Source organism: Perca fluviatilis, chromosome 17, assembly GCF_010015445.1.
Source record: "Perca fluviatilis chromosome 17, GENO_Pfluv_1.0, whole genome shotgun sequence".
In the NCBI taxonomy this organism is placed as follows: domain Eukaryota; kingdom Metazoa; phylum Chordata; class Actinopteri; order Perciformes; family Percidae; genus Perca; species Perca fluviatilis.
This window is the reverse complement of record NC_053128.1, coordinates 26,992,932-27,004,689: the sequence shown is the minus strand read 5'-3', so window position 1 is coordinate 27,004,689 and position 11,758 is coordinate 26,992,932. Positions and strand designations below refer to the sequence as shown.

Here is an 11,758-nt window from a genome sequence, read left to right as displayed (position 1 = left end):
AATGCATCACATCTGCACACATTAGATTCAATTAGCTTCAAATGCATATCTTTGACCGTTAAGATTACTTTAACACCTCATTATTATCTTTGTGGACTGGAGGTTTGATTGTATATCAACCTTAACCTCCCACATGTTGCGAGTAATGTGTATATTCAAGTGGATGTGACATGAGGAGCACCTGCAAGGCTGTAATTCGCTTGAACACATCTTCCCTCATACTCATCTCCACATCAAACTCAGACAGTTTCTTGTCCGCCTCGGTGCTCGCTGTCCGAACTTCTTTAGAGGGACATACATACTGGGGGAAATCAAGAACGTGGAGTGATGCTACGGGAACATAATAAACACAAAACACCATGAATGTTACTATGTTGCAATATTGGAAAAAATTTTAATATCAAATCCCATGAAAAGACCAGAACCAGCCAAATGTTAGTCCATCTCTTCTCTACACTTGTCTGTGGTACTGATTCACAAGCCCATGTGTTCCTACTGAAGATCTAAATCTTCAAATACAGTTCATAAATATATATATATATATATTTTTTTTTAAAAGGCTCCATTATTTCTTAAAACAGCTGGGTACTGTAGTAACTTTATTCAAACAGGAGTACAGATGAATACACATTTGGTGCTATAGTTAATATTAATGAATTAAGATGTATATGGGACTGACTAAAAACAATACAATACAATGACCATGTTTATGATACTGAAGGAACATGATCACACAGTGAGGCGCATGATTGTGTTTTTTAAATAGTTTTTGGACAACAATGAAGCTCTATGGCACAGAGGCTCTGGCTACAGGCAATGCTTATTAGTAGGATCAATTCATTCCTGGTTTTGGTCTTTTTCACGCGATTGTTGACATCAAGAAAATAACCATATCCTTAAAGACTTACATGCATAATCCAGTTTGGCATAAGCCAAGGCTTTCAGGGTGTTTTCAACAGACATGTTTTCTATCTTTAGAGATCCAACGTCATCGTAGACCGCCTTTACTCTGTTAATCAGGCTGTCTGTCATGGTGCTGATATCGTCTGGGGTCAGGTCCCATCTCAGCGCGTTTCTCTTATTTCCTGCCTGAGAGCAGTCTCTGGCACATGTCACAGACCCGTTGTGGATGGTCATTCTCAGGAGAGGTTTAGAGACGCTGTAAATAATTAGACATCCAGTTTAAGTTAAAAACAGTATTACAGACATATTATGACCTCTAGGATAATCACAGCCAACATAAAACTTTATACAACCACAAAGTAGAGAGACAGGGCATTCAGAGGATGTGTGGCTTTGCAAGGTAAAAATGACAATAAAGGGGTTTCTAAACAATTTCCAGAACAGTAGTGCTCGCCATCCAATAGCCTATTGGAAGATTGCAGAAATCTCCAAATGTCAAAAGTTTTTGATACCAAATCACAGCATGTTTCCTCTGGTGTTCATCAAGGTCTTGGTGTTTTAATGTGACAGTCTGAGGATATCATTTCTTTTTTATCTATTCTCGAGTGGTCAGAAATGGTCATATTTTGCACCAAATCCGTTGAAAAATGGTATCGACCCAAAAAATTCCGGTAACAACTCGTGAGACACACAGCATGAGAGTGATTTACTTTCATCTTAATGTTCAAAGCCCTTATACACTAAACTGCTTCCCATTTGAAATGACTTCAGATTGAATTTAACAGATGGCACTACTGTAAGCAATAAATTCTTCAAGGCCACAGTTAAAACATGCTCTGCATTTTTTCCATGCTAAGCGGAGACCTTATCCTACTACCACTCAGTGTCGAGTTTCGTTGCATGACAGCAGAAGCCACTCCAAACAAGATCATAAAAGCGTGCAATAATTTGCAAGGCAATATGACAAATCGCAGCCAAAAACATGTAAGACTTTCAGTGATCGCTCAAGCTGCCATTTATACAGTACATTGGCCTACCTTTTTATGATTAACAGGTGGTAAATAAAACACACAGCAATTAAATGTAACAGTCGCACTGTCCCATGTATAAAACATAATACAATAACGTTACTCAGCGGTGTAAGCATAGCCTACCTGAAAAGCGCTTGGCAGACTAAAACTCTTAACATGCCAGCGGTTGCATGAGTTTTATCGTGCAAAAGGAAATATTTTTCTTTATTCTCCTCTTACTGTAGCTCAGTCCAAACAGAGCAGCAGCAGCAGCAGCAACGGTCTCCCCCTCCTCTTTGAAATGTGAAAACGCTTATTTCCGCTTTTAACGCGCAGGCGCCGTAGAAGATGCGATCAAATCCGACACAAGTCCTCATGACGCGGTAGCAGCAGACAGCTGGATAGAGAAGGGCTGGATAAGCTCAGGTAGGTGGGCGTGGGGACACCGAAAAGCATCTTTTGACAAAATGTTTTTAATAAACTGGCTATAGTGTTTGAGGGGGATGTAAGGTTGCCCTCTCTTTCCTCTCCTCGCGCCTGTTTTGCTGTCTCGTTGACAAAGAATTGTTTTTAGCCAGCATCACACTGCAAGCTCCACATTGCGCGAGCCCTATGTTGTCCGGCCGGGCTTCTTTTTTTTAGATATGACAAACACCTACCAGCGTTATTGGTTGTATTTCCTTGAATGAATTGTATTTTTAAAAAAAGATAGAATGCCTGTATAATGAATAAAAACACACCTCGTCTCCCATTATGGTATTACATCACAGCCTCGGCATCACTGCATTTACGTGTGTCAACAGTGAGACACACTGTGGCTGTGCTAGCCAGACCTAACGTAACAACGAATGGCATTAGCACGTGAGGGATGTATGAGCCAGTGTTTGTATCTGCAAATCATTTCCCGATAGAGTCAATTTAGGGTGGCCTTGTTTGCCCCTGCACTGTTTGCTGCACTTATATGTTTGGAACTGCTTTGGTCAGACAGAGAAAAGAAACAATTCGCAACAGCCAGCTTTTTAACGGAGCAATGCCTTGTTTTGTTGTAAGCAAGAATCATTTTGCTTTCATCCTTTTGTGAGTTGTCTTGGAAACAAGAACCAGATGCACCACCAGCATCCTTTCTAGTAGCGTTTGTTGGAGATAACAGAATAATAACATGGCTGGATTGACCTGTTAGGGGGCCCTTGGGCAAAAATCTGCAGTTGAGTCCATATTGTGGTAATTTGATTTAATACTACTTTGTTTAGGAGTGGAAGCCAGGTGAGCACACAGAGCTCTATATTACAGGCCCATAAAAATAAGATAAAAATGCAGGGTTGCATTAGTTGATATCATACGCAAATTCATTTAAAAAAATGCAATTAATTAAACTACTAACAATAATTTGACTTGCAGGGAATCTGGAAGCTTCCTTAGCGGCCTGTGGGCAGTTGTCTAGCTGATTTGGTTAATAACTAGATAATAACTAATTACTCAGGACTATGTTTGATAGTTGATTGAGATTTGACAAAATTGAACAAACCATCAAAACCCGCTTGGAACCACATGCTTCATAAATAATAAGACTGTATGAATCATAACACTTTATAATAAGAGTACAAAACAAATGATGCATAACAAATGATTCATGATATATTGAATGTATGAATTAAATGCCCTGAAAACATACTGGCTCAGTCACCTTCTTGCTTCGAGCAGTTTACTGCCAAAGAACATCCACACAGTCCTGAAGAAACTGATTAGCAGGGTTTTGACTGTTAAATAATAAATAAATATATAAAGGTATCAATCGGTACCAATATTACCAAAATGTGTTTTTTTTCTTCACTTTGATTACTGCTTAATACAAGAAGTATCACAAATTCCTGTTGCTCACCATAAATAAATGATCAGGTCATGATGAGTTTATGCAGTCAGTTCATATACAGTCACTTAACGATTGCTAATTCATAATTACTTCATACATTACGTTTAATTACACCAACTTAGCTGGAATCCAGTAACACAGAAAAGGGCATTTCAGATGCTTCAGCGTCTTTGAGAGCAGAACAGTACCTTTTCTCTTGACCTGGTAGTCTGAATCAAACATCTAACATGTTGCTACATCACCCAACAGTCACATTACAAGCTAAGGAATGAAACAAGAGTTTTAATTGATTTTATTATGATATTATTTTGTTGCTGTTGAAGATAATGGTGCACTAAAACCCACAACATCTAGCAGGTTCCGGTTGACAAATCGGGGAGAATGGACAGACATGTTTAAGCATATGTCAACAGTTTACATTGTAATTAAGGTAGAAAGAACCACTGGGTATTGATGTTGTGTCAGGAATCTGATTGTGAGTTTATTTTTTATTTTTTTGTTGACCGTAGATGTTTGCATCTGACCACCATTTGATCAAATTCATTTTTATATTTCTCTGAGATATAAAGTACGGCTCTGCAAATGCATGGGGTTTTGAAATGCCTTTTTTCTTTCTAAGTACATTCCAGCTAATGTGATGGCATATAAATGAATGTAAATTGATGATCTGCTTGTTGAAGTGCTAACTAATCACTAAAAACGCATAGTGACTTTTAAAATAGTGGACAACTTATAATACTATTTGTAAAAATCCTGCATTTATTCATCATGTATTAGTTTTACATTGATTTAGCTTGTGTTTTATATCCTTATTTAAAGTGTCAGCCTATGAATAATATAATAATTTCTGTGTGGATGCCTTTCTGTTTCACTCCAACTTCCTGTGTGTGCACAGCAGTTTCTAGGTAAAAATGGCAGTGGAGAAGCGTCTGGCATTCTCTATTGTGCAGTTCCTACGAGATCAAACACATTGCGGTGCTTTGAATTCTGATGAGCAGGAGAGCCTTGAAGGTAGGCCAACTCACAGTGCATGTATATTTTACAAATATAGGACACTCTGCTCTTGTCCTGTCCATTTCAGCGAACTAATATACATTATGTTCTTATCTCGATATCCTGATAGAGAGAGAGAATAAACAGGAGTAGGTTTTATCATCAAAAAGAATCACAAGTAATCAGGGTATGATGTGCAGTGTGTGCGGTGGCGTGTTTCATCCTATGTGGACAGGAGGACAGTTTAGATTTCTCACTCTGAATGTGCAGCCAAGCTCTGACTCGCCATAATAATACTGTTAACTCCAAGACTAATTGTTTGGCTGCTATCTTAAAACCTCACAAATGTAATTTATCTCATCAACATCATGCTATCGCTGCAGTTGCGATACAGTGTTTGGAGACAACCTTTAAGATCGGCTCCAGTGACTGCCATCTTGCTGTGCCACAGCCTTTGACAGAGATATTCCTCAATTCCCTGCTCAAGGTGGGTACTGCGCCATCAATGGGACCAATGCTTTCACATACAAAAAGAGTACGTCGGTTTATCATTATGTATGGCTCATATGAACTCAGTAACTCAGCTTATAAGGCAGCAGGATAAAGATAATTGTGTTTTGCATTATCCAGAGTCAACACTACAAATCCTTCTCATGACATTTTGACTCACTGGCATTGCTTATTGGCACGCCAATAGAATAGAATCTTAATATTAGTTTTTACACCTGTGCTTTTCCTTCTGTCAGGTCAACACCATAATAACGGTCTTTTGTTTACAACACAGTCACTGTTTGTGTTAACTTTTCTTGGAAGTAATGACTTCTCTTTTGAATTTACTTAGAATGACAATATTACCATACCAGAGACCTCCCCATCTCCAGAAGACATTGAACGAGCAGAGCAACTTAAAAATGAAGGTAATGCTAAAACTCTTAATTCTTACTCTTATTTCATTAAGTCTGAAAACTGTGTCTCCCTCTGTAGCATTCCTGGTATTACCATGAAGTGATTGTGCTAGCTAAAAACCACACTTAACTTAAAACTAAACTAAAAACCTGCGAGCTCCCACAGTGACACCATCCGTATTTTTATTTTTTTATTGTTTATTTTTGCAGGGCCAGCGCAAAATTAAAAGTAATTGCTCCAGAGTTAGCTAGCGGCTATTTTACATCTGTTGTTCCTGAGCAGGTAGACAAAAAACAACAACTGCAAAACAGCAAATACACTATACAAAAATCCATCAGTGTGAGAAAATAATAGTTTGCATTATGATAAATACAAGGGAATGCAGTGTTTCCTCTATGTTGATTTGACCATGGCGGTCCCCCACGGCAACATTTCTGCCCCCCACGGTATCAGAAATAGGGCTGCATTGTTAGAGTGCAAGTTGGAGAATAGCGCGGTCACTCGGCAGAAAAAGGAAACACTGGAATGATTGGTCATGACACTTCTGTGCTGACTTTAGCCAAAGCTTGAGTCTGGTTTTAAATACTGCAAAGTTTCCTAAGTCTTAAAATGTTTGTGAATATGGGATAACACATTTAGGGAAGAGCCAGCCATAGTTCATGTGTTCTGCCTTGATTAACCCACAAATAACTGCAATTTCACAGTTACTTGTAGATACAAAAGAATCAGATAGGCCACCAGCTACCTTAAGGAGGAACATCTTGGAGCTTTGCAGCTCCTCCTAACTTAATAATGTATATGTGCAGTCCTGGTGGAAAGTATTGATCTCTGAAAGAAAAAAATGACTGCCTCTGTCGGATAGGAACTGAATGCCTATAAACTATTTCTGATGTTTTCCATGCCAACATAGTCAACCTTCACTATAGCCCTTGAATATATCTTAATACTGATATCATGTAGATTATCATTGATACTATTAATTAGCTATCTTCCCAAAATGATATTGTGGTAATGTTTAAATAAAAAATAAAAAAAGGTTTCACTGAATCTAATCTTACTATCCGTTTCTTAGGATGATAAAAAGCAAAACTGCTTCTATGATAACTTTGGCCCAATGTTGTAACCACAATCTTTCTTTGTGAACAATCCAATATTTTTTTTAAGGAAACAATCACATGAAAGAAGAGAACTACAGATGTGCAGTGGAGTGCTACACAAAGGCCATTGACCTGGACCTAAGAAATGCTGTGTACTACTGCAATAGGTATTTACAACAGCAAGCAGCAAGATTTCACACTGTCTGTGTTTTGCGCTTGACTTTTTACTTCTGCTGTGGATCACAGATTTTTATACAACAGCAGAGGAGAGCAGCACTAGATGTCGTTAAATAGTCTGTGATTTTGACATGATGTGATTTTTTGACTGGACTAGACAGTGCTAGTGAATTAAATCCATTCCTTGTGGGTATGTATCTGAACACAATTAAACAAGCCAGTGATAAAGGTAAACATGGGGTCTGAATTTAACGTTGTGCAGGGCTGCAGCTCACAGTAAACTGGGAAATTATACAGAGGCAACTGGGGACTGCGAGAGAGCCATTGGGATTGATCCTACCTACAGCAAAGCCTATGGGAGGATGGGGTGAGTTTTAAAGTTTTTTTGTTTTTTTTTACGTAATCTGCTCCATAATATTTCAAGGTCTGTCAAAAATGACCCGTTCATTTGTGGCTCCAGTTTGGCTTTGACAGCCATGACCAAGTATCCAGAGGCAATTTCCTACTTCAAGAAAGCGTTGGTATTAGACCCTGAGAATGATACCTACAAATCCAACCTGAAGATTGCAGAGCAGAAGCAAAAAGAAGCGACCAGCCCAGTAAGTAAAAGAATAATGTATATTAGTACATTAAAGCTGACAAATTATTACCTAGGTCAGGTTCATTTTGACCTTTGTCTGTGAATTTGTGCCACAGATAGCGGCTGGATTAGGATTTGACATGGCTAGTTTAATCAACAACCCTGCCTTCATCAGCATGGTAAGCATGCGTCCTAATATATGCACTGTTACATACAAAGCCTGGCCGTGTCACAGAGGTTACTGCTGTTCAGGGTTTTATCATTTGTCCTGGAGACAGGTGTCGTATGCTCGTTTTGTACCTGGCAAGGTTAGACCAGATATTTTCCCTAATTAGTCCCATGAGTGACAGTCCAGATAGCCCATTAATCAACCGAGTTATTGTCTCGTGGAAATGGCCGTCTCTGGCCCTGAGAGTCCTGCCTTGTTAAACGATGACACATGGGAACGTCTGCCAGGCCAAGAATGCTTCTACAAGAATGCCTGAGTTTTACTGCAGCAACAATAGCAAGATACAGCTAAATTAGATAGCTCTGTGTGTATGTATGTACAGCACCAGACGATAGCCTTTTTTCTTTTCTCCCAAACAAAACAATGTAATCAGAAACCCATTGTCCCTCTATATGTGACACATTGGAGTTTGATTTCCATTTACAGGCTGCAAGCGTGATGCAGAACCAACAAGTACAACAGCTGTGAGTGTGTCGAAATTAATTGATTGCATTTAGAGTGACGGGTAAAGTGCCGTTTTTAAACATACAGTACATTGATTCACTGTCACTGTGTCACTGTGTGGTCAGTATGTCAGGAATGATGTCCAATGCAGTCGGGGGTCCTGCAGCAGGAGTGGGTGGACTGTCAGACATTTCCAGCTTGATTGAAGCGTAAGTACACCCAACTGAAACTTAAATGGATTAAAAGGACTGTTTGATTAGTTGGTATTCATTATAGAGAGTTTTATACGGATATGTTTAATCTGTTTAAATATAACATAAAAGTGGCCAGGATAGCTCAGTTGGTAGAGCCGCCACACATATATAGAGGTTTACTCCTTAACGCAGCGGCCGCTGGTTCGACTCTGACCTGCAGCCCTTTGCTGCATGTCATTCCCCCCTCTCTGTACCCTTTCATGTATTCAGCTGTCCTGTGGAAATAAACACCTAAAATGCCCGAAAAAAAAATCTATATATATATTTATTTTGCAATACTGTATCGATTTTCAAAAAGGCAATATCGTTTTTTTGTTTGTTTTTTTACGTTCAAAAATATTGACGTAAGACAGTGGTTCAAGTTTAGGTTGTGTTTAAACCCCCTACTGCTAGATGGCTATGTTGAGACATACCACTACTGTCCTTGCCTAACAGTGCCTAACAGTGCCTAGCAGTGCCTAGCAGTGCCTGACTTTTTGCTAGAAGCTAACATTGTAGCTATGGCTGAACTTTGGCCTACTTTAGCATATAAACATTAGCTCACTAAGAACCTGTGAAACACAATCCCAAACTGGCAGTTTGATTTTCTGTGTACTGAATTGTTTACCTAAAGTAAACTTCTTTTTTAATTTTTTTTTTTTTTAAATAAATTAGTTTTTCTAAAATTATACTTTAAAAAATCCCAATATATCGCCTTACACACAGTATCGAAATATATTGCAATATATTGAATCGTGACCCATGCATCGTGATACGTATCGCCAGATTCTTGCCAATACACAGCCATATATATATATATATTTATATATATATATATATATATATATATATATATATATATATATATATATAACATATTAAGAGAGTAATTCAACATTTTGGGAAATTTATAGCACTCGGGTCTGTATGGTAAATATGAAGCTACAAATAACGGTTCCTGGTGATTTTTACAGTCTTAATGCAACTTATCTTATCAGCTCCTGGCAGTAGCTTCATATTTACTGTACAAACATGAGAGTGATATTGATTTCCTCATCTAACGCTCGGCAAGAATAATATTAAAACATTTCCGAAACAATATCATTTGGCAAAGTTGTATTGCCATGGCGTGCAATATTTTATCGCTGCTGCCCACTGTGGCTCAAAAAGCCAGTTTATGATGTTAGAGTATCTCTTTGCAGATAGTAGAGTGAAATTGGATTCGGGTACACTCCTTACTCTCCCATTCACCCCACCAGGCATTTTTCAAAATTATGTTATAGGTGGAGACAGGCTGAAACAAAATGTGTAATATGTGTAATAATCCTCAAAATGTATGCAACATTTTCACACCACAGACCCTTCAAAAGCAGACATATTGGGTTCCTCTTTTGATAATATTTTAGTCCAGGTAACAGCATGAGAATATTTTTGGTGTTTCTGATTTAGTATCAAATTGTACCTGTACTGTAAATGTCCACAATGTGAGGAGAAAAAATCATTCTCTCATATTTTACCACATATTAAAAACTGAACCATTTCTCTTCTTGCTTTGTGTGAGCTATTGTTCTGGTGAGAAGCAATTCAACAAGTAAACAAAGTGATCTCATGTGTCTGTCAGGGGACAACAGTTCGCCCAGCAGATCCAGCAGCAGAACCCAGAGCTGATCGAGCAGTTAAGGAACCACATCCGGAGCCGCTCCTTCAGCGGCAGCGCCGAGGAGCACTCATGATCTACTCAGGTGTTTTTGTATTTAAAAACCGAACCTTAGCTGACGTGGTTAAAAAAAAGAAAATATTTGTATCATTAACATGCATTATTTTCGTTTCAGTCTCACGTTTATTTTCCAAGGAAGGGTAACCATATCGCGCGATTACAATCTCTACACCCATTTCTTGAAATCAAATCCCCGGCATAGCTGGAATGAAGAGACAAGGATGGGAGATGAAGGCACTTTACTGTGACTAAAGACTCTGGGGCGGAGAGATGAGGGCCTAGAGACTGGACCATGAAATGAAGCATACCACACATGTAGGGCAAAACATATTGCAAACACCTAATCATAAAGAGAGCCAAGAACTCATTCAGCCTACTGAGGGAACATGAGTACATTTCTTCAGTGCTTTTACATTCTGCAGAGATCGTGTTTTATATGTGCAGAAAATACTGCCCTCTTCATGTTCTGAGTTAAGGATCCTTCTGTATAGTCATGATACATAGAGGGGTAGGGAGGAATGTACTTTTACAGCATTGCAGGGAACATTTCAGCTTTTTTTCTCGTACAATAACCGTAACACATCAGGTTTATATCACATCTTCTTTAATATTATTTTTGTAGACAGAATACTTGTGTGTTGGGAACACGTAGACTCACATCACTGCTTTTCAATGAGTACTACTTAACTTTTGATTAAGACAACCATGTAATTGTATAGCAGTGTTTGCAGCGTGCATTATGTTGTTATTGCACTTTAGCAAAACTAAATATATCCCCTTTAAGCATATTTAATTGTTCATTAACTGGTAACAGAGTGTTCAGATTGTTCATTTTGCATGCTCTTAAATCTGGTATTTGAGATCAGATACTTTACGGAAACAAATAGGTATGCTAGGACAGCACAATGTTTTGTCTAAAACATGTGAATAAATGTCTTGAAATTGAGCAGATGCTTGTATTTTTGCCTTCATGTCATTGTTCTATGAAAGTGTGACATATTTCCTGTTGAATAATGTCTGTAAATAGTGGCTATTCTGCTAACACTCAGTTTGAATCCAAGATCCACCTGACATCCCAGAGAATCCTAGCACTTTAGCAGGCTCACACTTTAAAGGGGCACTTTGATGTCAAAGTGATGTCTTGTCGTGGGCTTGGAGCTAATTTATATCAGAAAGCAGGCTTTTACAAGTCAAGACGATTCCTAAAGAAAGGTGGAGTTCCAAAAGTAAGAAAAACTCATTCAAAAATCCCATTGGCATTTTAACAATAACTACAAATCCAGCCTGGAACATTATGTACTTCATGTTGTGTGGCTCGCTTCATAAGTTTAAATGGATGGTAGTTTAAAATAAATAAAATCTTAATACTTCAGTTATTTTACCAGCCATCAACAAACACCATTTCCCATAAGCCCCAGACTTTTCCGGGGCTAAACGTCATGGCTCGACAAGAGTTGAGTCCATGCTTTGCATTATGAGAATTCCTTTAGTGGGAACACAGTATGGCCAGTGATAAGGTCAGTTTCTTTTTACCATTTAGTACAGTGACTTGCCACCCAATAGGTATCCTTTGTGTCCCAAAATGTGACTTAAAACTTC

General features: G+C 38.4%; 2 protein-coding genes across 3 annotated transcripts in view; one reads left to right on the top strand and one right to left on the bottom strand.

Annotated features, from left to right (window-relative positions):
* nln (neurolysin (metallopeptidase M3 family)) overlaps positions 1–2,231 on the bottom strand; it is an 8,991-nt gene extending 6,760 nt beyond the window's left edge. Inside the window, exons 1-3 of the mRNA XM_039780573.1 lie at positions 2,058–2,231; positions 909–1,159; positions 182–330 (exon numbers count right to left, since the gene is read on the bottom strand). Coding sequence (XP_039636507.1) covers positions 182–330; positions 909–1,159; positions 2,058–2,092 — 435 coding nt within the window. The 5' untranslated portion in view covers positions 2,093–2,231. The remainder of the gene's footprint in view (positions 1–181; positions 331–908; positions 1,160–2,057) is intronic.
* sgtb (small glutamine-rich tetratricopeptide repeat (TPR)-containing, beta) lies at positions 2,221–11,105 on the top strand. Of its 2 annotated transcripts, none has more exons than XM_039780572.1 (12): positions 2,221–2,339; positions 4,682–4,794; positions 5,160–5,263; positions 5,618–5,693; positions 6,847–6,946; positions 7,219–7,323; positions 7,417–7,555; positions 7,653–7,715; positions 8,192–8,229; positions 8,335–8,418; positions 10,064–10,184; positions 10,275–11,105. In XM_039780572.1, exons 2-11 carry the CDS (start codon positions 4,695–4,697, stop codon positions 10,173–10,175), a joined length of 921 nt encoding a protein of 306 aa, XP_039636506.1. In that variant the 5' UTR covers positions 2,221–2,339; positions 4,682–4,694; the 3' UTR covers positions 10,176–10,184; positions 10,275–11,105. The 2 variants fall into 2 exon arrangements, with proteins under 2 accessions (XP_039636506.1, XP_039636505.1); XM_039780571.1 differs by having other exon boundaries at positions 2,239–2,339; positions 4,679–4,794.
* The last annotated feature ends 653 nt before the right edge of the window (positions 11,106–11,758 follow it).